Here is a 27,777-nt window from a genome sequence, read left to right as displayed (position 1 = left end):
GGTTAACACTGGTCATACAGAACTATGCTCAGCCAAAGAAGGAATGGCTGAGCAAGGTATAAATAGGAGGAAGGACCAATAGGGAGAGGGGGAGTGATGAGGAGCAGCCCCAGGGAAGATAGGGATTGGTAGGGACAAGATTGGCACAGCTGTGCTGGATGCGAGGCTTGGGGGCGGTGCACGCGCATCAGGCATGTGCGCCACGTGGGAGAGGAACGCGCGGCCTAAGCTGGGGGCGGGAACTCCTCCTGTGGGAGGACGTAACAGTTGTGGTTCGTGCGCGTGCATGCGCGCTTTCATCGACCACCGCGGGGAGTGAAGTGGAAAGAGGTGCGCGCGTCCTGAGCAGGGGACGGGAGTTCATCTCGCGAAAGGGCAGAGGAGCCCCTGTGTGTGCGCGCGCATGCGCGCGTCCTGAGGCAGCCGCGGGAACCAGAGAGGCAGGAGAAGGGTCCCGCTCGCGGCGGTGAGTCTGTGGGGCCGGGGGGCGCCGGGTTTGTTGCGGCAAGGGAGGAACCCTTTTTAGGAGAGGTGTTCCCCGAAGTCTTACACAGTAAGCCTTTAAGGGTGTTGCCACTTCATCAGCTTACTGCTGCATATTGTTCACCTTATTATAGGCTCAGAGACAAAAGGTACAAAGGACGAAGGAGTATTCTACCCCAGCAACATTATGTTTTTTGTTGATTATGGTAACCTGAGCCCAGCCTATTAAAATGCCATTTGATAATATGGTGTGTTAAGGCCTGTCAAACCAAAGGTACTCACTTACATTAGGTGCAACGGGGTATAGCTAACCAAAGTCCCACCAATGAGTAAATATATAACCGGGAGAAAAGAAGCAGGCACACGGTCTTAATCAGCAGTGAATGGGTTTAATGTGCCAAGAAATCCAATGTTTTGGCAGTGATACTGCCTTTCTCAAGGTGTAGGCTACCAAATACAAGTGAACAACATATATTTATACATATACATGCCCCCCTAGTACTCACCCTTCCCTGCTCAGCTTCACAGTTACGACGTCGACGCCCTTGTGATGACGTCAGCGCGCCTACGTGGCGCTTCGTGATGACGTCAGACGTCGTGGTGTTGGTCCCTGGTAGCACAGCACAGAGCTGCCCTGTGAAAACACTGCCACACCTCACATCAAGATGTCAACGCCCCTGCGATTACTTCCGCGCGATGCCACACGATGCCGTCGGGGGGGGGGGGGGGGCGGTGGAGTTGGAGAGGGGGCAGGTCTCCACCAGTGCAGTACTCACGGGTGCTGCGCTGGAGATGTAATCCGTCGCCATGGGAACACAGTCTGAGCAGGGAGGACTGAGATCCTAATGCATCGCCCTGTAAGTGTAATTAAACATAAAACAAATCAAGCATATGTAACATGTATGAATACACCATATACCCGTGTAATAAAAACAATGGACTGTAAGTTGCAAGTGACTATACCCTGATGGACTACAATGCCCTAAGTATAATATATATACCCATATCAAAAAATTAGCAGTACATCAAAATACTATTATTGCATGTATCTAGGGTAGAGGAGGGGGGAGGAAGGGGAATGGAAGGGGAGAGGGGGGGGAGGGAAGGGCAGGAGGGTTGGTGGCAGGATAAAGGATGATCTCCCACATCGGATTGAAGCGGAGTCTATGGAAGGTTCCAGATTATGGGTGCCTGTAAAAAGACAGAATTATCTTCTGTTAAGAAAACATCTCAAATGTATATGTATAAATATATGTTGTTCACTTGTATTTGGTAGCCTGCACCTTAAGAAAGGCAGTATCACTGCCGAAACGTTGGATTTCTTGGCACATTAAACCCATTCCCTGCTGATTAAGACCGTGTGCCTGCTTCTTCTTTTCTACTGGACTATTTTGGGGATGTCAGGAGCTCCCCAGAACCAGCACGCCGGCAGCTAAGTACCCCACTATCACCTGTATGTCTGAGTGCGTGCACAACCCTCTATCAATATATAACCGCCCTCATAACTTTCCTTTCCTCTAATACTTACACACACGTGAGCTACAGATGCATCGGCCATTATTGAAACACTTCACGCGGTGTATACCTCGGAATAACCATGTCATGGCGCGGGATTTCTTCCAACCGTACCGCCTTAAGACGAGAGTGCAGGTGAGTGCATAAAATGGCATTTTAGTGTTCTGGCTTTTAAACACCTGAAATTGACATAGTAGCACAGTACTGTACACATTACAATTCATTCATTTCATTGCATTTAATTGCACACAATGCATGAAATTCAAACAAAGTAACCGCGATAAACGTGTGCTTGGGGCGATTGGCGGCGTTAATGCCGTGTGGAGTACAGCAGCGCACAAGAAAACGGCGCCATGGTGTGTTCGAATAACGGACGCTGCAGCTGTACATTAATACATTCAGGCACTCATTGTGGACGCGACAAGACTAAGCATGGCCATTTTACCACTACATCTGAACAGTTAAAGACTCTGGAAGACGGTCTGTGGAATCTGGAGACACCTCCTCTCTATGCCATTATCTGTTGGCCGTTTGTGAGTTCCCAATCTCTTTTTAATATCGTTTGTTAATAAAACAGTGTTATACTATGTTCCCTTCTCTTTTCTAATTTTTGAGGTATCACCCAGAGGTCCTCCCTATCCCTACGGAAGATCCATTATCCCTATGTAAGTGTGTTCCTAATAGAAACCTAAATAATTGTTATTGTACTCTAACTACTCCTGATTGTGGTCCCTTTCTCCATTTATATTACATGTGTCCCGGAGTCACAAGTGGAATCACGCGCCGGAGGATCCCCCCGCTCTTTAAGAATGATGAAGAATTGCGAATTAACCCCTTCCTCAAGTTATCCTGGATATACTCGGCCATGGATAGGGGGTAAGAACGGCTCTTGGGTAGGGCAGCACCGGGAAGAAGGTCAATAGGACAGTCAAAGACTCTATGGGGGGGTAACACTTCGGAACGCACCTTATCAAAAACGTCCGCCAGGTCCCAGTAGACTGTTGGGAGAGAAGTTTTGGACTCCGCGGATAAATCCAATCCGGCTAACATCTGTTTGGGGGGAAGACAGGTCTTGAGGCATTGGGGGCTCCAACGTATGGGTTCTTTATTAACCCAATCCAGTTGTGGGTTGTGTAGTTGCAACCAGGGGAGTCCCAGAATCACATCTACCGATGGAGTATGGATCACGTCCAAGATAATCTTCTCTTGGTGACCGTCCTCTGTGGAGAGGGATAGAGAACATGTCTCCAGGGAAATAAAAGCTGTTTGGAGTGGACGCCCGTCTATGGCCTCCAGACCAACTGGAACAGCTTTAGATCGGAAGGGAATTTTATTCCTATAGGCAAAACTCTGATCAATAAAGTTTCCCTGAGACCCGGAATCTATGAATGTGGAGGTGGGGATCAGGGAATTATTCCAGGCCAGAGAGATAGGTAGCATTATTCTGGTGGGAAATTTTTTAGGAGAAGAAAGAGAGGAAGAGATTACACCCAACGAGACCCCCTCATACCTTATTGGATTTTGGCATTTCCCGGACGCAGAGGACAGCTTGCCAGAAGATGACCGGAATGACCTCAATAATGGCAAAGACCACCATCTCGTCGGCGCTGTCTCTCAGACGCGGATAGCCGATGACCTCCGAGCTGCATAGGTTCGGGCTCATCCATGGGTTGGGGAATGTAAGGGACGAGGTTGCGGCTGGTAGACCGAGGGGAAGTGGTACGAGGAAGAGCACGTTCAAGTCTTCTTTCTTGTAGCCCCTGGTCCACGCAGATGCAAACTGCAATGAGCTCCTCCAATCTGGTGGGTCTCTCCATGGTGGCCAGCTGGTCCTTAATGGCGTCAGACAGACCCTGCCAAAAAGCTGCGGAGAGTGAGCTATCATTCCAGGAGGTCTCCGCCGCGATGGTCCGGAAGTCCAAAGCGTTCTCGGCGACAGGACGAGTACCCCGGGAAATATGAAAAAGAGAGGAATCCGCTGTAATCTGGCGACCAGGTGTATAAAATACTTGCCTGAATTCCTGAAGAAAGCTAGGGTAGTCACGCATCATGGCAGGTTCCCGCTCCCAGATGGGGGATGCCCAGGCTAGGGCCTTTCCGTTCAAGAGGGATATAATATAAGCCACCCTTGAGCGTGCGGTAGGAAAGCGCGATGAGGATAATTCAAATTGAATCTCGCACTGATTAAGAAACCCTCTGCACTCGTGGGGGCCCCCTGCATAGCGATTGGGGGCCGGGAGACGAGTATCTAAAGCCACGGAGGAACCCGGAGAGGGAAACGCCGCAGCTGCCATGGCAGAGGGGCCTGGGGTATGCTGCAATGAGGAGTCTTAAGAGCTCCTGCGTCATGGAGGCAAGCTGCGCCTCTAGCTGGAGAAGTCGCTGCATGGGGCGTGGTTGCTCCATCTCTTCGGGGTCCATGTCTGTGGGGCTGAGCATAATGTAATGCTGTGCTCACCATGGACAAGGAGGGACCCCAAAACTGAGGTGAGAAGAGTAACACCTGCACCCACAGCTACGGGGACACGCCTGGAAAGTGGAAAATAGGCGCCTGGAACCGTACGGGAGTATAAGATAAAGTAAGATACTTGCCGGACGAGAAGGGAGGTTCCAGAAGATAGTTGGTACCAAGAGCCTGGGGTCCAGAGCCGGGAGGTAGATCAGAATCTGTAAGCAGGGGAAAGAGGTCGGAGAGTTCAGGAGGTCAGGATACTAGCCAAAAGTCGAAGTCCAGAGCGGTTCCACAGCCAAGCTGGTTCAGTACACAAAGGATCACTAGAAAAGCAAAGGGACAAGAGCTAAGGCAGACACGACCGTGGTTAACACTGGTCATACAGAACTATGCTCACCCAAAGAAGGAATGGCTGAGCAAGGTATAAATAGGAGGAAGGACAAATAGGGAGAGGGGGAGTAACGATGGAGCAGCCCCAGGGAAGATAGAGATTGGTAGGGACAAGATTGCCACTGCTGTGCCGGATGCGAGGCCTGGGGGCGGTGCACGCGCATCAGGCATGTGCGCCACGCGGGAGAGGAACGCGCGGCCTAAGCTGGGGGCGGGAACTCCTCCTTTGGGAGGACGTAACAGTTGTGGTTCGTGCGCGCGCATGCGCGCTTTCATCGACCACCGCGGGGAGTGAAGTGGAAGGAGGTGTGCGCGGCCTGAGCAGGGGACGGGAGTTCATCCCGCGAAAGGACAGAGGAGTCCCTGTGTGTGCACACGCATGCGCGCGTCCTGAGGCAGCCGCGGGAACCAGAGAGGCAGGAGAAGGGTCCCGCTCGCGGCGGTGAGTCTGTGGGGCCGGGGGGCGCCGGGTGTGTTGCGGCAAGGGAGGAACCCTCTTTAGGAGAGGTGTTCCCCGAAGTCTTACACAGTAAGCCTTTAAGGGTGTTGCCACTTCATCAGCTTACTGCTGCATATTGTTCACCTTATTATAGGCTCAGAGACAAAAGGTACAATGGATGAAGGGAGTATTCTACCCCAGCAACATTATGTTTTTTGTTGATTATGGTAACCTGAGCCCAGCCTATTAAAATGCCATTTGATAATATGGTGTGTTAAGGCCTGTCAAACCAAAGGTACTCACTTACATTAGGTGCAACCATGGACAAGGAGGGACCCCAAAACTGAGGTGAGAAGAGTAACACCTGCACCCACAGCTACGGGGACACGCCTGGAAAGTGGAAAATAGGCGTCTGGAACCGTACGGGAGTATAAGATAAAGTAAGATACTTGCCGGATGAGAAGGGAGGTTCCAGAAGATAGTTGGTACCGAGAGCCTGGGGTCCAGAGCCGGGAGGTAGATCAGAATCTGTAAGCAGGGGAAAGAGGTCGGAGAGTTCAGGAGGTCAGGATACTAGCCAAAAGTCGAAGTCCAGAGCGGATCCACAGCCAAGCTGGTTCAGTACACAAAGGATCACTAGAAAAGACAAAGGGACAAGAGCTAAGGCAGACACGACCGTAGTTAACACTGGTCATACAGAACTATGCTCAGCCAAAGAAGGAATGGCTGAGCAAGGTATAAATAGGAGGAAGGACCAATAGGGAGAGGGGGAGTGATGAGGAACAGCCCCAGGGAAGATAGGGATTGGTAGGGACAAGATTGCCACAGCTGTGCTGGATGCGAGGCTTGGGGGCGGTGCACGCGCATCAGGCATGTGCGCCACGCGGGAGAGGAACGCGCGGCCTAAGCTGGGGGCGGGAACTCCTCCTGTGGGAGGACGTAACAGTTGTGGTTCGTGCGCACGCATGTGCGCTTTCATCGACCACCGCGGGGAGTGAAGTGGAAGGAGGTGCGCGCAGCCTGAGCAGGGGACGGGAGTTCATCTCGCGAAAGGGCAGAGGAGCCCCTGTGTGAGCGTGCGCATGCGCGCGTCCTACGGCAGCCGCGGGAACCAGAGAGGCAGGAGAAGGGTCCCGCTCGTGGCGGTGAGTCTGTGGGGCCGGGGGGCGCCGGGTGTGTTGCGGCAAGGGAGGAACCCTCTTTAGGAGAGGTGTTCCCCGAAGTCTTACACAGTAAGCCTTTAAGGGTGTTGCCACTTCATCAGCTTACTGCTGCATATTGTTCACCTTATTATAGGCTAAGAGACAAAAGGTACAAAGGACGAAGGGAGTATTCTACCCCAGCAACATTATGTTTTTTGTTGATTATGGTAACCTGAGCCCAGCCTATTAAAATGCCATTTGATAATATGGTGTGTTAAGGCCTGTCAAACCAAAGGTACTCACTTAAATTAGGTGCAACGGGGTATAGCTAACCAATGTCCCACCAATGAGTAAATATATAACCGGGAGAAAAGAAGCAGGCACACGGTCTTAATCAGCAGTGAATGGGTTTAATGTGCCAAGAAATCCAACGTTTTGGCAGTGATACTGCCTTTCTCAAGGTGTAGGCTACCAAATACAAGTGAACAACATATATTTATACATATACATGCCCCCCTAGTACTCACCCTTCCCTGCTCAGCTTCACAGTCACGACGTCGACGCCCATGTGATGACGTCAGCGCGCCTACGTGGCGCTTCGTGATGACGTCAGACGTCGTGGTGTTGGTCCCTGGTAGCACAGCACAGAGCTGCCCTGTGAAAACACTGCCACACCTCACATCAAGATGTCAACGCCCCTGCGATTACTTCCGCACGATGCCGTCGGGGGGGGGGGGCGGTGGAGTTGGAGAGGGGGCAGGTCTCCACCAGTGCAGTACTCACGGGTGCTGCGCTGGAGATGTAATCCGTCGCCATGGGAACACAGTCTGAGCAGGGAGGACTGAGATCCTAATGCATCGCCCTGAAAGTGTAATTAAACATAAAACAAATCAAGCATATGTAACATGTATGAATACACCATATACCCGTGTAATAAAAACAATGGACTGTAAATTGCAAGTGACTGTACCCTGATGGACTACAATGCCCTAAGTATAATATATATACCCATATCAAAAAATTAGCAGTACATCAAAATACTATTATTGCATGTATCTAGGGTAGAGGAGGGGGGGAGGAAGGGGAAGGGAAGGGGAAAGGGGGGGAGGGAAGGGCAGGAGGGGTGGTGGCAGGATAAAGGATGATCTCCCACATCGGATTGAAGCGGAGTCTATGGAAGGTTCCAGATTATGGGTGCCTGTAAAAAGACAGAATTATCTTCTGTTAAGAAAACATCTCAAATGTATATGTATAAATATATGTTGTTCACTTGTATTTGGTAGCCTGCACCTTATGAAAGGCAGTATCACTGCCGAAACGTTGGATTTCTTGGCACATTAATCCCATTCCCTGCTGATTAAGACCGTGTGCCTGCTTCTTCTTTTCTACTGGACTATTTTGAGGACGTCAGGAGCTCCCCAGAACCTGCGCGCCGGCAGCTAAGTACCCCACTATCACCTGTATGTCTGAGTGCGTGCACAAACCTCTATCAATATATAACCGCACTCATAACTTTCCTTTCCTCTAATACTCACACACGTGAGCTACAGATGCATCGGCCATCATTGAAACACTTCACGCGGTGTATACCTCGGAATAACCATGTCATGGCGCGGGATTTCTTCCAACCGTACCGCCTTAAGACGAGAGTGCAGGTGAGTGCATAAAATGGCATTTTAGTGTTCTGGCTTTTAAACACCTGAAATTGACATAGCAGCACAGTACTGTACACATTACAATTCATTCATTTCATTGCATTTAATTGCACACAATGCATGAAATTCAAACAAAGTAACCGCGATAAACATGTACAGTACAGTTGTGATACATATGTGCCCCAAAGCCATCTCAGGGAGCAGATTACACAAAGCACAACTAATAGTTACCATAGAGAATCCAGTAACATTGTAGTTGTATAAGGTGCCTCACGTCTCCATTTTGAAACCCATATCATTTATTTGTGAAATGGGGCAAATCACTTTATTTACAACTCTAATGGTATTGCTATATACAATAATTAAAGTTCCCAACAGCCACAGTCTGTAAAGTGGCAGCAGGATCATCCACAAAGATGAAGAGTCATTCCTAATGATGTTATACTGTAGGTAATCCCTTAGCTGCCAAAATAGGCCAGACTTAAAAATGAATGAATGTGGAATACTGCAACAATGTGTACATTGATAAATAGTCCTTCAATAGGCTGGTGTAAGGAGCGACTTCCAATAAACTAATAGAGTCTGAGGTTTCACAGTGGATAGGAGAATGGGAAGACTGGAGTCGAGTTGGGGAACATTCTTATCTGCTGTCAATTTCTATATTCCTATTTGTTACTCCGTATTCATTATGTAACATGACATTCTGCAGCCATGAGCAAATCAATAATGTTACACCTCTATCCTGACCCAGATACTGCTGCTGCTGCTGCTTTTGAGCATTTGTCTATGTGTGTCCACATGAAACTGTTCATCAACATTTTCCTATCTGTCTTGTTTTTGTTAACAAGACAAACAGTATATAACACTGAACACTAATTGACACCAAAGCAGAGTAAATATGGGTCTAATGATAGTTTTATGAAAGTTCAAAGAATGTAATCAAACTTGTACTGTATATGACAAACAAAATGTTCAAGTCCAGCATCTCCAGTCTCTTTCCTACTTCCATTACTTGACAAGCCCATCCAGACAGTTTATCTTATTTGGATTATGAAGGCCGTAAAAAGACAATCTACTTTTAAGTATGATGATCTTGCAAAAATGATATTATACTGTAAAAATAGAAACACCATTCAGATTTCCGGGATAACAATATTAAATATGAATGTAAACAAAACAATAATGGAATCCCACTGACCTACACGAGAGGTAACTCTCAATGTATTACTTCCTGGTAAAACATTTTATAAATAAATAAGCTTACAAGTTAATGATCTGGTTAGAAATATACATAAATATAGGAATAAATATAAGTGCATTAATCATCACAGTGCCCGGCATCATTCAAATTATTGATGTTTCCATACTAAAGTGGGTTCTTCAAAAGGAGGCTTTCTGACTTCATATTGAAGGAGTGAACAAATTAAAGGTAGCACAAATGGCAATCCATCATGACTCATATCATTCTATGTAGGCAAATAACAAATATGAGGAAAGGAATGTGTATGGGCGTTTACTGTGATACAATACTTATTGATGCAATAAGGATATAAAAAAGCATATTTAAGTATCTGGATATTATCTATCAATATCCAACAAAACCAAAAAAATATTATGAATCATGTTTCTATCTCAGTCAACAAGAGAGGAGGGCAGGTAAGAGACTGAAGCAGAAAATGTAGGTTGCTTCCCAAGAAAGGTTGGGCGATTAGGAGTTTTCTTATCGTTATATCAGTCAATTTGTCTTCCAGGAAGTAGCAATTAGATATATTTTCAACGCCCACATCTGCTTTTTGAAACTAAATAAAAAGGAGCTCACCAGGAAAAAAACAGAAGAACCAGAAAAGAAGAGGCAGCAAGCTCTAACTTGAACAGGTACTGTAGGTGGACTGGTATATAATTCAAGGTGTGTTTCATATACTGTACTGTAAAGCGTTTAATTAATTCTGGTCAGCAGAAGTATCACTGCTTTGGTAGAATTGGCACAATTTTCAAACTGAAGGTTGTGAAAAGAAGTTCAACCATGAAAACTTCATGGGATTGGTGCTTTCAGTAAATGGTGTCAGGTTTTGCTGACCAAGAAATTGCAAGTGGGGTTTGATGATGGAGAGAGGAGTTTCTGAATGATATCATGATATACTGTAGAGTAGCTCTATGCTTCTTCTCCACAAAGGGAATAGAAGTTCAAGTATCCCCAACACACAGGTTGTTGTAGGCCATATTAGTTTTGTGCAATGGCTGCTCTATGACCCATACTAATGTCCATTTCCACACTGGTAGATACTCTAAAGGTTTTTGGATGTAGTTAGAGAGTAGAGGGGCAGGTACCTGTAATTACTGGACGATTAGGAAGCTTTAGTGTAAGTGTGTTATAATTCTCAAGACCGTACAGAAATATTTTTTTAAAATTATTATTGGAGTTGAATCATAAGGTATTTGCTCAATATGTAATGTTTTCCCATGTCACTAAGTAATACATCAAGGCCCATATTAACTAAGCAGTGCTATAAGACATCTTCTGGTGCTGAAAGACACCTTACTGCCCATACACTTGAGGTGTCTTCTCTAATAGCATTAAAATATGGGCCCACATGCTTTCCTTCATAATACTCTTTTTCATAATACAAAATGTTTTACATTTACAGCTAATCATGGCAGCGTATCACTTTTGCAACCCTGCGATTGGACCAATGGGAAGATATTGGTAAGCATTCTCCTCTCCACAGACTTTTCTTCGCTGCACCTACTGTAGCAGACATTCAAAATCATTTTCCATGGAAATCAATTGACGCCAGTGTTAAAACAATATCGATTAGCCCTGAGATATTACATACAAAGCTTTATTCTACTGTACAAAGATCAGACCTTAGAATTGTCAACAATGAGTTCCTACCGCACTGAACTTTCGGACTGAGCTGACCAATTGGCATTGATAAAGTGTGTCTGCCTCCCCACTCAAAACACAGTGTTCCATTACAATATTTACTTCCTTTTTTTTTTAGATTTTCTACTACAGCCAGACACAATTTGTATTTTTTTATCTTCTGAAACCATGATTTCTAGGGTTATTTGTTAGTGTCACAGAGCTTCCTGTACAGTATATCAGAATAGCTCAGCTTAACCCCTCAGTTTCCTCTTATGGCTTTACTGATTGATATAATGCTAAATTTGATGCAAGGTTATTGCAAACTGAGATGTTAAAAAATGGTAAACAAATATAGCTAGAAACACCAAAATATTTATAGACCGCATTATAATTTGTGTGGTAATTAAATACTCAACTAACCCTATGATTCAAAAAAACAATTGTATAGTCAATGCAAAATACCCTGAATACATATTCTACATGCTGCATTTAATACTTAAAGAAATGTGAAGCTTAATACACATTTTCTGAAATACAACAGTACAAATGATACTATTTAATGCATTATATTGTTGTATTATTCCAGTGGAAATGAAGGACCTTTTCAAGGAAGGAACTCATCACTGTGGATCGAGGTAAGAAAGATTTTTGTCAGATGTGCTATGAAATTCTATATCATTTAGGAAATTAGCCAAATTTCAGAGGTCAGAGCAAACAATTCACTCCTCTTTCAAAGTTATGTCAAGTTATCTTAAATAGTTAATTATCTTTGCTAAAAATAGTATGCACTTTATTTTCAGATATATGACAGGGGGCACAACTGAATAATAGATTTGTTTTCCAATACATGTCTTTCTTCTCTAGAGAATGCCTCCGGCGAGTTTGTATCTGTATATGTTGGGCAGTAATGAAGATGTAGTCTGTGTGAATGGGTTAATGAAAATAATTTGTGGTTGACACAGAAAAATATCTTGTTTTTCAAAAACATAAGACAGTGTTTGTACGGTATGCATACTCGTTTTAGTCTGTGTTAAAAGCATTACAAAATACTGTAATAAAACATACTGACATTTCATACTTTGTCACAATATGTGTCCATACAAGTTTAACAGATTATAAGTGCTATAGAAGATGACAGTGTACAAAAAGAAAACACAGTAAGCATGAATTTTTCCCCTCCGGAAAACCCTCCTTAATAACCAGACTGGAGGAAAAAGTAAAACAGGTTATGACATGAGAAAATGAATCTAAACTAAAACAAACCATACATTAATTAGATATTAAGCAAAGACAAAAGTATAAAATACAATAACAGAAAGCAAGGCAAGGCAATAGGGAAGTACCGGCATACCCCGGTTTAAGGACACTCACTTTAAGTACACTCGCGAGTAAGGACATATTTTCAATAGCACCATACCCCTGTGTCCTTACGCTCGCTTCGCGGGTACGGACACTTATTCAGCCCTACAGACCGCCGTAGTAGTGACGCGCTAATTCCCAATAGGCAAACGGCAGCTCGTGCATGCGCCTGTCAGCACGTCCTGAACAGAAATACCGGCTCCCTACCTGTACCGAAGAATCAATAAGTGGGAAAAAGGTAGTACTTCACTTTAAGTACATTTTTGCTTTACATACATGCTCTGGACCCATTGCGTATGTTAATGCAGGGTATGCCTGTATAGAAGCATTTCAATACTAGAATATAAATAACTAGCAATTGTCACAAAAATTGGTGTTATATAAAATAGTATGTGTTTGAATAGTGTTAATGTAATGTAGTCAGAACTGTTTCTTTAAATATACAAACAAGCCTCCATACCTGTCCATACCTGTAGCCCAAAAAAAAAGGTTTTTGAGTGATGTATTATTTCTGTCACAAGCAATGCTTTACTTGCCTCTTTGCAAACCTAGTCTGAGATGAATGGTTCTTAAAGATCAGGGGCGTTGTGAATGACAAAACCCCCGAACTAAAACATTGGCACCTGGCAGAAATTCTTTGTCCAGGAGTAATGAAACCGCTACAGGGTATCCTGCCGATCTGGCGGCAACTACCTTCCAATTCAATGATAGTAACCGACAGATTGGATGCAATGTCCAGCATCGCGGTTACATGACTCCCGTCCCTTGCACTTCTTTGTAGACTTCCCAAGTGCCCTTTGTTGTTGTTTCTTAACAGTGGGAGCAAGGTTAGTTTTCAGCAAATCTAGTCTAGTATGAAGCTGTCTTTTCAGAAACAGTTCTGCAGGCATCCTGTCTGTGACAGTGTGAGTTGTTTTCTTCTAGTTCATTGTTTTTCAACAGGGGTTCCTAGGCACCCTTAGGTTCCACCAGGGTTCCCTGTAATTTTCAGGTTATTTGAAAATTGTACCAAATACAAAATAATTTACAAGGCATCTGATCTCACACGCTATTAGAGAGGGGTGGGGTTCCTCAGGATTTCTCAATATAATTATAAGGTTCCTTAACCAAAAAAAGGTTAAAGAACACTGCTACAGTTAAACAGGAGTCTAGACAATCTCTGGTTTGCCGTGGTGCAAGGGGGTTGGTAGTTTAGTGTTAGGTATATATTAACCCCTTTGTTAGCTCTAAGTCGCCAGCTAGCCATGGTTTGCCATGGCTACCTGGCCACTTGGGCTATGAAGGGATTAATACGGTGTAACCTCCCGCTCAATGGGGTTACAAGTTTACTGCAAGGGGTTAATAATGTTGCCATGGGGATACTGACATCACCAGGGAGTATATAAGTTTGGAGGAAGGTTCTGGAAGGCGAGGTTTTGGAGTACAGGAGAAGAGGAGCCTCGGTTAGTGTAGCTAGTGATAATGTTCATGAAGTAATAGGAGAGACCAGGACCCCCATGTTTGTTATGTTACAGATAGCGACAGTGCCCTTATAGTGAGGATCCCAATTAGATGACCAACTCAACCGAGCAGGTGCCACAGCTGGCCATATACAGAGGGCTCCCGGCTCAGCTCTACAGGCGTATCCACCTATGTATTCTCCTCAACCAGTAGGAAAGTGGCAGTTCCCAATCAGGAAAAGGGGTATAACGTTACTTGCACAGAACCAGCCAGGATCCCAGTAAGGGCGCCAAGTAGATGGGGAATAACGGACGTTACACCGCCCGTTGCGTGTTGGGTGGGCAACTAGGGAAGAACTGTGTAAATAAGTAACTAAGCGTATGTAAAGCAATTGCGTTTTATTCCCATAAACCTGTTTAAAAAAAAACAAACAAACATTTTTTAACTTATTTTGGGTTTGTGTAGAGGTGTTTCCATGCCTGGGGACCTGACTAAAAACTGAGCTGTACTACAAAAGTTCCTCCGTCCACCATTTTCACCCTTGCCGTCTTATCTCCCAGCCGCCTGAATCCAGCACCATGAAGTGAGGTTACCTACGTTGAGTAGCCAAATACTGCCCAGCGATGTAAACTCCCTAGGAGCCGGGCAGAAAAGGTTACAACTGTATATTAAAAAAGATGAAAAACGTTATTTCCTGATCACCCTGGCAGTGGGCACCATTGGGTTAATCCCTTCTCACTCTAGGTAGGACAGGAAATAGACTTTTGCAGGTAGGCCATATACTGCTGCGGCCGAGTTTATTCGAGCATTTGCCCGTTCTTGGCCGCAGCAGTAACCTGGCGCGCGCCGGAGGGTGCCCGGCGCGCGCCGAAGCCTTGGAGGAGAGGCTCGCAGATCGGGGCTTCCCCCTCTCCCTACCGGGTCCGCCGGGCCCCCCGGAACGTCCTGCCGCCGTCGGGACATCCACGCGACACCAGGGCTCCCTCGGGGAGCCCTGGGCACGCGTACAGGCGGCACAGGCACCCGATGATGCGTGACCGCGCATCGGTGATGCGCGGCACGCTGAGGGAGTGCGGCTCGCAAGCCGGGACATTTCCCGGCTTGGGGAATGAGCCGCACTCGGATAAAGTGTGTCGGTAGTGTAAGGCCCCTTCCTCTACCTGCACCTTAGTCTTTTTCCTGTCCTCACAGCTAGGAGTAGGATTTTTTATTTTCTAACAGGACTCACCTACTGCACCTTGTGCAGATATCCAGGGTCTCAGCCTCTCTGCTCTGAAGCTCCGATCGACGCGCCCTACGGGTGGCAAGACGGAGACCCCTTAGAGTCGGGGGAGCCCCTGGAACCCATTGGGGGGGGAGCAGCTGCAGCCGTGGGCGGGGAAGCTTAGGTGCAAAGCCCCAGGACCAAACGAAGGCGCACAGCAGCTGCAGCTGGGAGCCGTGGAGGCCCAGACTCACCGCATTAGCGTCTGGTACGCTGCGGTAAAGTACCCAGGAGCCCGCTACACGCGGAGGGGGGAGCAGCCATAGCTGCGAGAGGAGGAAGGCTCAATTGACCGCGCTAGTATCTGGGACGAGGCGGTAAACTACCCCAGGAACTCTGCTATACGTGGAAGGAAGTAGCAGCCTTAGCTGCGAACCGAAGGAGGTTCATATTGACCGCGTGAGTATCTGAAACACTGCGGTAAAAGGGTACAGTGCACGCGGCCGCTCGGGAGCGCGCGCGTCACGTCCGTCCGGCAGATGCGTACACAGACACGCGAGTCGTGCACGAGCACTTGATGACGTCAGAGAAGCGACGACCACACTGTGTGTACGTGTGAGTGAGAGCTGCAGCATGGAACGCTCAGCAGGGAGAAGCCAAGTGCTGGAAATGGATTCAAAAATGGAAACACCCAAAACTTCAGTTCCCAAGGCTAGGTGAGTCCTTAGTTTTAGTTCTACATGGGAAAGAGAGATGGTATATATACATTAGGGTGTATGTTTAGTATTTATTTTGTTTTTATAATTTAGTTCGGTGGTTACCCTCCCAGAAGCAGAATCTTCAAAAGGGACGGGGGAATCCCTGCAACATAAAAGAAAGGTTGCTAAGAAAACTAAATGGTGTTCAGCTTGTGAGAAACCAGCCCTAATAGGGAAGTAATTATGTGAAGATTGTCTTAAGACACCTGCAGGTGATACCAATGAACAAATGAGCACTTTCCTTATTGATGAAGGAGGCTGTTAAACAGAGTGTTGATGCGGCAGTCCAGCAAGCTGTTAACCCTGCGCAGGAAAGATCTAGATCCCAGACCAGTCTGGATAAGGGGAAAGGTTTTTTCATCATATGAGTCTGAAATTGATTGTTTTCATGTGTCAGAGAGTGAAATGGATTCATCAGATCAAGATATTCAGGAAGAGGAATCTGAATTTGATGTAGAAAGGGTGGATCCACTCATCAAAGCCATGATACAGGCTTTGGAACTGGAAGACACTAAGGAGTTAACCCACAAGAAAAAGATAAACTTTTTGGGGCGAGACAAAGAGTGTCCTGGCTGTTTCAAGAGTTTCTGTACTGGCCTGCTGTTGACAAGCTGAGCGGTCTGCTGCTGCTGCTGCTGCTGCTGCTTTAAAGAGGTAGAGTCTTTACTATCCATCAAGTAATTAAGGACCTCATTCAGGTGGAGTTGGCGCAACCAGACGCCAGAGTATTTACGCCTAAAAGGTTTGGGAAGATGTATACATTCCCACAAGAGGAGGTAAAATTTTGGGATGTCAGCCCAAAGGTGTATACTGCTATTTCCAGAATAGTAGAAAAGACCACAAGTCCAATAGAGGAACTTGCGTCATTGGAGGACGCTATGGATAGGAAGATGGATACGTATGGAAGAAAGCATACGTTACCGCAGGAACATCCTCAAACCTGCCATAGCAAATACATCAGCAGCAAGGGCTATGCGAGTGTGGATTGCCAACATTGAAGAAGCAATATGCAAAGGTGTGGAAGAAGTGCTATTCTTAAAGCACTGTCCGAAGTAAAATGAGCAGCAAAACCTATGGTGCTGGCGGTATCAGCAAGAAGGGCTTCATGGCTCAGACAGTGGATGGCTGACACAGCATCAAAGAACAACTTGTGTGGATTACCATTGAGGTGAGTTCCTCTTCGGTAACAAACTGGATGCAATAATAACAAAAGCATCAGGAGGTAAGAGCACTTTTACCTCAAGAAAAGCAGAAGATTCGGTTTCCAACAGGCTAATAGAAACTAATATAAGGAAGCAAAGGCATATAGACCTGGCAGGTCATCTCCAAGACAAACAACATGGAGGGGCGGCCAGGACCGGCTTTTTCGTGACAGTTGCCAGTAGGAGGGTGACTGAAGCAGTTTTCTGCAACATGGGCCCAAACAATACAGGACAATTGGGTATTACAGACCATTCGTCAGGGGTACAGTATAGAATTCAGAGAGATGCCAAGAAGAAATATGTTCTTAATAACATGGATACAGTCCAAGGAAAAAAGAAGGCAGATGAATTCGGCTTTAAAGAAATTATTACAAGCAGAAGTAATAAAGAAGGTACCTCAGGAAGAGGAAGTGGAATTTATTCCAGAATTTTTCTAGTAAAGAAACCTACAGGGGAGTACAGAGCAATCCTAGACCTAAGAAGTGTGAATTTATTCTTGGAAATAAGAAAATTCAAGATGGTGTCGTTGAACCTGATTATTCAAGAGGTACAACCAGGAGACTGGATGGTGGCAATAGACTTAAAAGATGCTTATCTACATGTGCCCATAGCAAAGGGACACCAAAGATGCCTAAGGTTTACAGTAAATCAAGATCATTATCAGTACACAGCACTGCCATTTGGTCTGGCAACTTCCCCAAGGACGTTTACAAAGGTTCTAGCCCCTCTAGTGGCAGAAATGAGAGAAAGAGGGGTAGAAATATACCCATACCTGGACGACATCCGGGTAAAATCAAGGAGTCTGGAGAAACTCCAGCAAGACCAAAAGATGGTAATAACCTTCCTGGAACACCACGGTTGGTTAATAAACAGAAACAAGAGCCATCTCATGCCCACTCAGCTGTTAAGATTTCTGGGGGTAGAATTTGATACAGCAAAAGGAGAAGTGAGACTACCAGACGCAAATAGGCAAGACATAGCCATGCAACAAAGTAGCTCAGGAAAGCTACCAGGACTTCAGCAGAAGAATGCATGAAGCTCCTAGGGAAATTCGCTTCAACATTAAGCGTCAGAAAATGGGCAGCAATACATATGAGACCAAGAATCTTGTTACACCCACACACAAAACAGGAATTAAAGTGGTGGGAAGATACCCGAAACCTGGAAAAAGGACAAACACTACACCCAGTGCACTGGGTAAGAATTACAACAGATGCGAGCAACACAGGTCGGGGTGCCCAGATGGGAGAAACATTGGTGCAAGGAACCTGGACAAACCAGGAAAAGCATCTTCCATCAAATCTGCTGGAATTAAAAGCAGTACAAAGGGCCTTAGAAGCTTTCGAAAACCATATAGGAGGTGGCTGTATATAAATAGAATCAAACAACAGGTCAGTTGTCAAGTATATAGCCGAACAAGGAGGAACCAGGAGCAGAAAGCTGATGAACCTCACAGCAGAAATCCTCTTTTGGGCAGAGTGCCACTTGTCGGAAATTACAGCCATACATATCCCAGGACTAGAAAATGTCACAGCAGACTTTCTAAGTCGGAACATCATACACCCAGGAGAATGGGCATTATATCCACAGGTGTTTCAAGAACTGGTAGAGCGATGGGGTCAGCCAGACATAGATCTCATGGCGACACACCAAAACCGCAAGGTAAGGAACTACTGTGTCAGACAGTTTCATCCAAGCGCACAAGGTACAGATGCTCTCAGTTTCAAATGGCACTTCAAGTTGGTATACCTGTTCCCTCCAATTCCCTTAATTCCGGAAACAATCAGGAAATCAGGGAAGACCAAGCAGAGGTGATATTCGTAGCACCCTACTGGCCAAGAAGGCTTTGGTTCACACACTTGGTAAATATGGCAGTAGATACACCATGGCACATACCAGATCGCAAAGGGTTGATGCGACAGGGGCCAATATGTCATCCGAATGCCAAACAATGGGCTTTGACGGCATGGCGATTGAGCAGGAAACATTGAGACTGAAAGGTTGTTCAGACAAAACAATCCAAACCCTTTTACAAGCAAGGAAAAGTTCCACATCGAAAGTATACCATAGAATCTGGCTTTGCTTTCGCGATTGGTGTGGAAAGGAAAAAACAGAAGTCCTTTCACCTAGAATTGTATCAATTGTGGAGTTCCTGCAAAAAGGATTTGAGAAAGGTCTCAGTCTTAGCTCATTGAAAGTACAGGTGTCTGCACTATCAGCCTTGTTGGAAAGAAATCTGGCAATGGAAAGATTGATCATCAGATTCTTTCAGGCAGTTAAAAGGTTAAGGCCTCAAATCAAGAACAGGGTACCTACATGGGACTGGTCCCTAGTATTGGATGTACTAACAGCAGCTCCGTTTGAACCTATACAGGAGATAGGCTTGAAATGGTTATCATGGAAAATGGCGTTTTTGATAGCAATCAAGGAGAGTGGGAGAACTACAGGCTCTATCAGCCAAGGAACCATTCCTAGTCATACATCAAGACAAGGCAGTTCTTAGACCAGTACATCAATTCCTGCCAAAAGTTGTATCACAGTTCCACATGAATCAAGAAATTGTGATTCCGACATTCTGTCCAGAACCAAAGAATAAGAAAGAAGAAAGACTACACAAATTAGACGTGGTAAGATGTCTAAAAGTGTACCTGGAAAGGATGCGAGATATCAGAAAGTCAGACAGACTATTCATCAATTCCAGAGGGACCGAAGAAAGGTCTAGAAGCATCAAAGACAACAATTTCCCAGTGGATAGTGTCTTGTATTAAAAGGCTTATGAAAGCAAAGGACAAGATAAACCTTTGAACATTAAAGCTCATTCTACAAGGGCCATGGCTACTTCATGGGCATTTAAGGCCCAGGCTACACCAGGACAAATATGCAAAGCAGCTGTCTGGTCCTCATTCAATACATTCTTGAAATACTACAGACTAGACGTACAATCATCAGCTGACGCAAGCTTTGGGCGTAGAGTGTTAGAAACTGTAGTGAAATAAAGTGTAAAGTGTATTAATAAAGGTCAAACTGATAAGGCATTAAACTGGTGTTGTCTATTCTGATGTATCCCTCCCTAAAATTTGCACTGCTTGGGTATGTCCCAATGGTGCCCACTGCCAGGGTGATCAGGAAAGGAGAAAATTTAAACAACTTACCGTAATTTTCTTTTCCTGGAACCATGGCAGTGGGCACATAGTTACCCTCCCTATGTATGTCTAATGCCTATCAGTTATATTTTTCAGCTATGGAAGAATCGTAAGACTAAGGTGCAGGTAGAGGGAGGGGCCTTATATGGCCTACCTGCAAAAGTCTATTTCCTGTCCTACCTAGAGTGAGAAGGGATTAACCCAATGGTGCCCACTGCCATGCTTCCAGGAAAAGAAAATTACGGTAAGTTGTTTAAATTTTCTCCTTTCATTAACTTTCAGCATCTTGTCTTGGTACTGTTACTCCTCTTCAAGTCCTATTTTAGGATCTGAATGGGCGTAATGTCAGATTTAGATATGACCAAATAACATAACGTTATTTCCTGACATTAAGCAGATGTCTTTGACTGAGCCACTGATTGAGCCACCTGTGTTGAAACAGGGATATCCATAAAAGCCGGCCTGTTGGCGGCTCTTGAGGACTGAGTTTGGGAACCCCTGAGCTAGGGGGATATAGCAAGGGGTCATGGAGGTAGAATGGGGTAAGTGTGAGTTTGGCAAGCAGGGAGACACCCATATTAAATACAGATAATACTAGAAAACTTCTAAAGACTAAACCCAATTGGAGCAGAAAGGTAGGAGCAGATCAGATAATATTACAGAATGGAAGAAACCTTAGATAAAATGGGGGAGCTTGAATTAATAGCTACAAGCAGGGCCGCCAACAGCGGGGGAGAAAGGGTACTGGGGTCCCGGGCCCTGTGGGTCAAAAGGGCCCGGCGGCCGTGCCTCCTGTGCGGCCGGGCGCCAGTTAATTAGATAAAAAAAAAAGTAAAAAAAAAATGGCGGCGAATCCCCCGCGGTCCCGGTGCGCATGCGCAGGGCCCGTTCCCCCCCCCACTTCCAACGTGGGACGGATGGGGAAGTACCAGCTCCTCCTGCGGCGGCCCCTCCCGCCCGCCCCCCGCTCCCAATGTGGGACAGAGGGGGAAGTACCAGCTCCTCCTGCGGCCTGCTTCCCCCCGCTTCCCCCGTGGCCAGCTTCGAGCGCTCCCCCCGCGGCCAGATTCCCAGGCCAGATTCCCGCGCTCCCCCCGAGCAGCAAGCTGCACCCACCCAGTCAAGGTAAGTCACTGTCATCCACTGTCACTGTCACCCACCCAGTCACTGTCACCCAGTCACTGTCACCCACCCAGTCACTGTCACCCACCCAGTCACTGTCTCACTGTCACACAATCACTGTCACCCAGTCAGTCTCCCACCCAGACACTGTGACCCAGTCACTGTCACCCACCCAGTCACTGTCATCCACCCAGTCACTGTCACCCACCCAGTCACTGTCTCACTGTCACCCAGTCACTGTCACCCAGTCAGTCTCCCACCCAGTCACTGTCACCCACCCAGTCACTGTCACCCACCCAGTCACTGTCTCACTGTCACCTAGTCAGTCTCCCACCCACCCAATCACTGTCACCCAGTCAGTCTCCCACCCACCCAGTCAGTGTCTCCCACTCACCCAGTCAGTGTCTCCCACTCACCCAGTCAGTGTCTCTCAACCACCCAGTCAGTGTCTCCCACCCAGTCAGTGTCTCCCACCCACCCAGTCACTGTCATCTACCCACCCACCCAGTCACTGTCATCCACCCACCCAGTCACTGTCTCCCAGTCACCGTCTCCCAGTCACTGTCTCCCATTCACCCACCCACCGTCATTCACCCACCCACCCACAGTCAACATTGACCCACCAACCATCATTCACCCACCCTCCCACCATCATTCACCCACCCACCCACTGTCATTCAACTGTCATTCACCCAACCCACTGTCATTCAGCCACCCACCCACTGTCATTCAGCCACCCACCCACCCAAACCCACTGTCATTCAGCCAACCCACTGTCATTCAGCCACCCACCCACCCATTCACTGTCATTCAGCCACCCACCCACCCACCGTCATTCACCCACCCACCCACCGTCATTCACCCACCCACCCACCGTCATTCACCCACCCACCCACCGTCATTCACCCACCCACCCACTGTCATTCACCCAACCCACCGTCATTCCCCAACCCAGCCACTGTCATTCCCCAACCCACCCACCGTCATTCACCCAACCCACCCACTGTCATTCACCCAACCCACTGTCATTCAACTGTCATTCACCCACCCACCCAAACCCACTGTCATTCGTCCAAAAACCCACTGTCATTCACCCACCCACCCACTGTCATTCACCCACCCACCCACCCACCCACTGTCATTCACCCACCCACCCACTGTCATTTACCCACTCACCCACTGTCATTCACCCACCCACCGTCATTCACCCACCCACTGTCATTCACCCACCCACTGTCATTCACCCACCCACTGTCATTCACCCACCCAACCACCCACTGTCATTCACCCACCCACCCACTGTCATTCCCCCACCCAACCCACTGTCATTAAACCGTCATTCACCCACCCACCGTCATTCACCCACCCACCCACCCACCACTGTCATTCACCCACTGTCATTCACCCACCCACCCACTGTCATTCACCCACCCACATACTGTCATTCACCCAACTGTCATTCAACCAACCCACCCACCCACTGTCATTCACCCACCTACCCACTGTCATTCACCCACCCACTCACTGTCATTCATCCACCCACCCACTGTCGTTCATCCACCCACCCACCCACTGTCATTCATCCACCCACTGTCATTCACCCACCATCATTCACCCACCGTCATTCTGCGTAAACCGTCATTCACCCACCCACCCACCGTCATTCACCCACCCACCCACCGTCATTCACCAACCCACCCACCATCATTCACCCACCGTCAATCACGCACCCATCCACCATCATTCACCCACCCATTCACCATCATTCACCCACCCACCATTATTCAACCACCCACCATCATTCACCCACCCACCGTCATTCACCCAACTGTCATTCTACTGTCATTCACCCACCCAGTCACCCACCCACCCATTCAGCCACCCAGGCAGGCAGTCACATGTCTTTTGTTGAAAATATAAAAATAAATAGGTTGCATTGTAATGTTTTTTTTCTGTATCACAATAAGAAAACAGTTAAGTAAAAGTTGCGTGCTAAAAGATATTTTTTCGTGGTAGGTGCGCTATGGGTTCGGGGGGGGGGGGTGGCTGCTCCTTTCATTTGTCCCGGGCCCCATGATTTCTGTTGGCGGCCCTGGCTACAAGGGAGCAGTATGATATCATAGACATTACTGAAACATGGAGGGATGAAACTCACGACTGGGCAGTTCATTTAGTTAATCCTTTTTTGGAAAGGATCGAACAAACAGAAGAGGAGGTGGAGTATGTTTATATGTTAAACCGGTTCTAAAACCTATTCTAAGGGAACATGTTTAAGAAGGGATTTATGAAAATGTAGAGAACTTGTGGATATAAATTAACAGTGGAGGTAAAAGTTAAAGGAAAATGTTTGTAGGGATGGGCTATAAACCACCAAAAATGTGTAAAATTTAGGAAGCCAAAATACTTTTGAAAATGGAGAAGGCATAAAAACTGGGTCATTTTTGTATAATGGGTGATTTTAATTATCCAGATATAGTCTGGGACAATGAGATTAGCTTTACAACTAATGGAAACAGGTTTTTGGGAGTGCTTAATGACAATTACATGACCATGTATTAGGGCAATACTGGATTTAGTAATATCAAACAATGTAGAAGTAATAACAAATATGAAAGTCCTGGAACATTTGGGTAACTGTGATCATAACATGGTCTCATTTGAATAAATTATCAAAAACTATATTACTTGGGTTCAACAAAGACTTTAAATGTTAGAAAGGCAGATTTGAATAAACTGAGGACTACTCTACAAAGTATAAATTGGGATGATGTTTTTGCAGGGAAAAATGTGGAAGATAAATGGGCAATCTTTAAAACATTGTTAGAGAAGCACACTTATCAGTGTATACCCTTGTGTAATAAGTATAAAAGAAATAAGTTAAATCTAATGTGGCTAAATAAACAGGTAGGGAAGGAAATGGACAGGAAGAGGAAGGCATTTAGATTCTTTAAGTCAGAAGGGACAGAGACATCGTATCAGAATTATAAGGACTGTAACAAAAGTTGCAAAAGGGCAATCAAATGAGCAAAAATAGATAATGAAAAAGGGATTGCAATAGAAAGTAAGATCAACCCAAAACAGTTCGATAAGTACCTTATTAACAAAAAAAATTAGAAAAGAAAATATAGGACCCTTTCAGTGTGATATGGGCATACAGCTTATTGAAGAAAAGGAAAAGGTAGAGGTATTAAACAAATTATTTGCCTCTGTGTTTACCAGGGAAGAATCAATTGCAATAGTAGTGCCGCAGGAGGAAGCCACAACCTCCTATATTAATGAACAATTGGCACCTGAGGAAGAATTCAGAGGCGGCTTGATAAAATTAAAGAAAATAAGGCACCTGGCCCCGATGGCATACATTCAAGAGTTCTTAAGGAGCCAAGTTCAATAATAGCCAAACCTTATATTTAATAATTAAGGACTCTATTTCCACATGCTCAGTTGCACAAGATTGGCGTAAAGCAGATGTGGTGTCAATATTTTAAAAGGGAGCTAGATCACAACCGGGAAATTACAGACCAGCCTAAGATCAATAGTGTGGAAGCTACTTGAAGGTTTAGAACAGAATAATATTCAGGAATACCTAATGGAAAACAAAATTATTAGTAATAGTCAGCATAGATTTATGAAGGGTAGGTCGTGCCAAACTAACCTTATTAGTTTCTTTAAGGTACAGTAGGTACAGTAAGTAGGAATTTAGACCAGTGTAATGCAGTTGATCTGGTCTACTTAAATTTTGCAAAGGCTTTTTTTTTTTTTAAACTTGTATTTTATTGTTTTTCAAAACTTAAAAGGGAGGGGGAGAGGGATACAGAAAATGAAAAGGGTGGGTGGGGAGGGTTAGGGGGAATCATCCACAATGGTCTCCACGCAGCAATCTTGCAAGTAAAGGTATACATATATTTATATAAAAGTATAAAAGACATCCTATATGTTAGAAATGCAAACAGTTTGGTTTGAAATCGTATCTGAGTTCACGGTCTTAAGTCAGATTTGGATTTTGCCATATATAAATCGCCCAAGGGTCCCATGTTGTCAAGAAGCTATTAACTGAACTGACTCTAGCATTGCAATGCACCAAAACATTTGACAAGGAACAGGCACACCACTGCTGTTTAGTCTGCACACACTCACTTTGTTCACAACAGCTCCTTGCAGCACTGCCTACCTCTGGCAAAATGAACCTGCTCTGTATCTTAACATTTTTTTTTCTCCTGGCCTCATGGAGATTTTACTCTCTATACACTCCAAACTCCTCCATCCTGGCCCACACCCAACATCACCATACACCCTGGACTACTCAAAAGCCTTGCACTATCTACTGAATGTTGGTGGAGAACTCTCAAAACCAGCACACCATCCACTGCTCACTCTAATGGCAAACACCACAAATTTACAACCTCCAAACAACTACCCAAATTCCTACTCGTACTGTTACTCTCCTTAGCAGGTGATATTGAACCTAACCCAGGTCCTCCCATTTCAGCTCTGTCCCATGCCCCTGAGAATTCCACCTTTAAATTCCAAAAAGGCCTATCTGTCGCCCATATAAATATCCGGAGCCTGCTGCCCAAACTGGACGAACTAAGAGCATGGTGCCTTATGCATAAACCCAAAGCCATCATTCTTACAGAAACATGGCTATCCCTTAAAACCCGATGCAAATATCGCCATTCAGGGATACTCCATTTTTAGGAGAGATAGGTCAAAGAGAGGAGGAGGGGTGTTATTTTATATTGCAGACACCTTACAATTTACACTGTTAAATTGCCCATCAAGCCCACCCTCCTTTGAAATTCTAGTTGGGAAAATCTGCCTCCCCTTTTCTAAGCCCATCTTGCTTGCTGGCATCTACCGCCCCCCTAAAGCCCCTCTACAATCCCTGACTGATATCACCCAATTTCTTGGCTCCATTTCCTCTCTGAATGAGAAGAGTGAGCTGCTAGTTCTTGGGGATTTCAACTTCAATTGGCTTGACCCTAAAAACCACAAAATCCAGATACAACTCAAGTCACTTAACCTATCGCAACTCATTTCCCAACCCACATGGATAAACCTGAAATCGCATAACCATTCCTTGCTAGACTGGATTCTCTCCTCAAACCCCAACAGAATCCAATCCTCTGGCATCCTTCCTGACATTTTCAGTGACCATGCAATAGTATACTGTGTAAGGAAAATTAAACCGCCCAATCAAGCCCTAAAGTTCTCCTCACTAGAACATTTAAAAACTTTAACCCACAACAGTTTCTGGATGACCTTACCAACTGCCCATGGCACAGAATCGATTTAATTCCCGACTCTGATTCTGCACTCGACTATTTCCAATCCGAGTTCTTAAAACTCTGGGATACCCTTGCTCCACTACGCAAAATAAGGGTACGAGGGGCCCACCTTCCATGGGTTACAACTGACCTTATTGCACTCTACCAGCTCAGGGATACCTTGTGGAAAAGCTACAAAGTAACTGGCACTACCAAGGATCTCAATCACTACAGATGCATGCGGAACATGTGCACAAGGCAAACAAGGCATGCAAAAGCACAATATTACTTTGACAATCTCCACCAAAATACAACAAACCCAGCTAACTTCTGGAAGGTTATCAACAATATATTCCAGCCTCCTAACCATCAACAACCAAGTAATATCACTAAGGGGGATATTACTCTGACAAACCCAACTGACATTGCAAATGCATTCAATGATTACTTTGTGGGGTGTGCCACTAACTTATTAGCAAAACGCAGCCCAAACCACAAACCTGAATCTCATCCTGGGAGTACCCCTATAGTCCCACCCCCTCCCAACACTGCCCACAATTTTCAATTTGGCCTAGTATCTGAAGAGGAGATTATTCAAGCGCTCCTCAAACTAAAACTAAGCAGCCAATGTGGACCTAACTTACTACAATCTAGGTTCCTACGACTTGGTGCCCCAGCCATTGTCAAACCAATTGCGTCCAGAGTCAACTCTATCCTGTCTGCAGGCCATATCCCTATATAGCCTGGAGCTTCCGTGGCTCCTGGAGACCCCCCTCCCCTTGAGCAGCTCGAGCGCGGGTGCCGAAAGACCCGACGGCTGCTTCCAAGGGTGGGGGCTGGAGCAGGGAGCAGCGCGGCTTCCCCTGCCTGCGGCCGGTTGCCAGGGACGCGATCGGGCCGTTGCTAAGTCTGCGATCGCGTCTCTAAGGTCCTGGCGGCCGGTGAAGCAGGGCACCGCCATTGGGATACGGGTTGCGCATGCGCAGGGACGCGTAGACGCAGGGAGAGCCCCAGAGCTAGGGATAGCTCGCGCGAGAGTAGGGGCAGCCGAGAGAAGGTTGAGGCAGATAGAGGGAGCTTGCGCACGCGCAGGGCAGGAGAGAGAAAGCCAGCGAACCCCTAGCCTACCAGGGAAGGCTCTGAGCTGGGACTACATTTCCCATGAGCCTCTGTATGCCCCACGTGACACCAGGGAGCCAATAGGGCTTAGGGAGCCTCTGGCAAAGAGATACATTTGGCGGGCTTACAGCACGTTAGCGAGCAGTCAGAGACCGGAGCAGCCCAAGGAAGGAGGTAGGGTACAGGAGTTCAGGACTCGCTGTACTAGGCCAGCACCCCCTGGG

The 27,777-nt window shown here is 46.2% G+C and overlaps 1 protein-coding gene and 1 long non-coding RNA gene across 3 annotated transcripts in view; one reads left to right on the top strand and one right to left on the bottom strand.

The window, feature by feature from the left end:
• The window catches only part of LOC142495814 (uncharacterized), a 203,860-nt gene that overhangs the window by 138,945 nt on the left and 37,138 nt on the right, over window positions 1–27,777 (top strand). Inside the window, exons 3-7 of one of the 2 annotated variants that reach the window (XM_075601808.1) lie at window positions 2,614–2,874; window positions 7,972–8,076; window positions 9,828–9,951; window positions 10,722–10,780; window positions 11,529–11,577. In XM_075601808.1, the coding sequence (XP_075457923.1) occupies window positions 10,728–10,780; window positions 11,529–11,577 (102 nt within the window). In that variant the 5' untranslated portion in view covers window positions 2,614–2,874; window positions 7,972–8,076; window positions 9,828–9,951; window positions 10,722–10,727. Of the gene's footprint in view, window positions 1–1,846; window positions 2,875–7,971; window positions 8,077–9,827; window positions 9,952–10,721; window positions 10,781–11,528; window positions 11,578–27,777 lie in introns of those variants that run through there. The other variant, XM_075601810.1, reaches the window with a different exon arrangement.
• LOC142495815 (uncharacterized) lies at window positions 995–7,278 on the bottom strand. Its single transcript, XR_012801826.1, has 4 exons — window positions 7,205–7,278; window positions 6,949–7,087; window positions 1,260–1,338; window positions 995–1,128 (listed from the first exon to the last, which is right to left on the bottom strand). It is a non-coding gene; the product is annotated as an uncharacterized LOC142495815 (long non-coding RNA).

Source organism: Ascaphus truei, chromosome 5, assembly GCF_040206685.1.
Source record: "Ascaphus truei isolate aAscTru1 chromosome 5, aAscTru1.hap1, whole genome shotgun sequence".
Classification (NCBI taxonomy): Eukaryota; Metazoa; Chordata; class Amphibia; order Anura; family Ascaphidae; genus Ascaphus; species Ascaphus truei.
The sequence above is the reverse complement of the archived record's forward strand: the minus strand, read 5'-3'. Positions and strand labels throughout refer to the sequence as shown.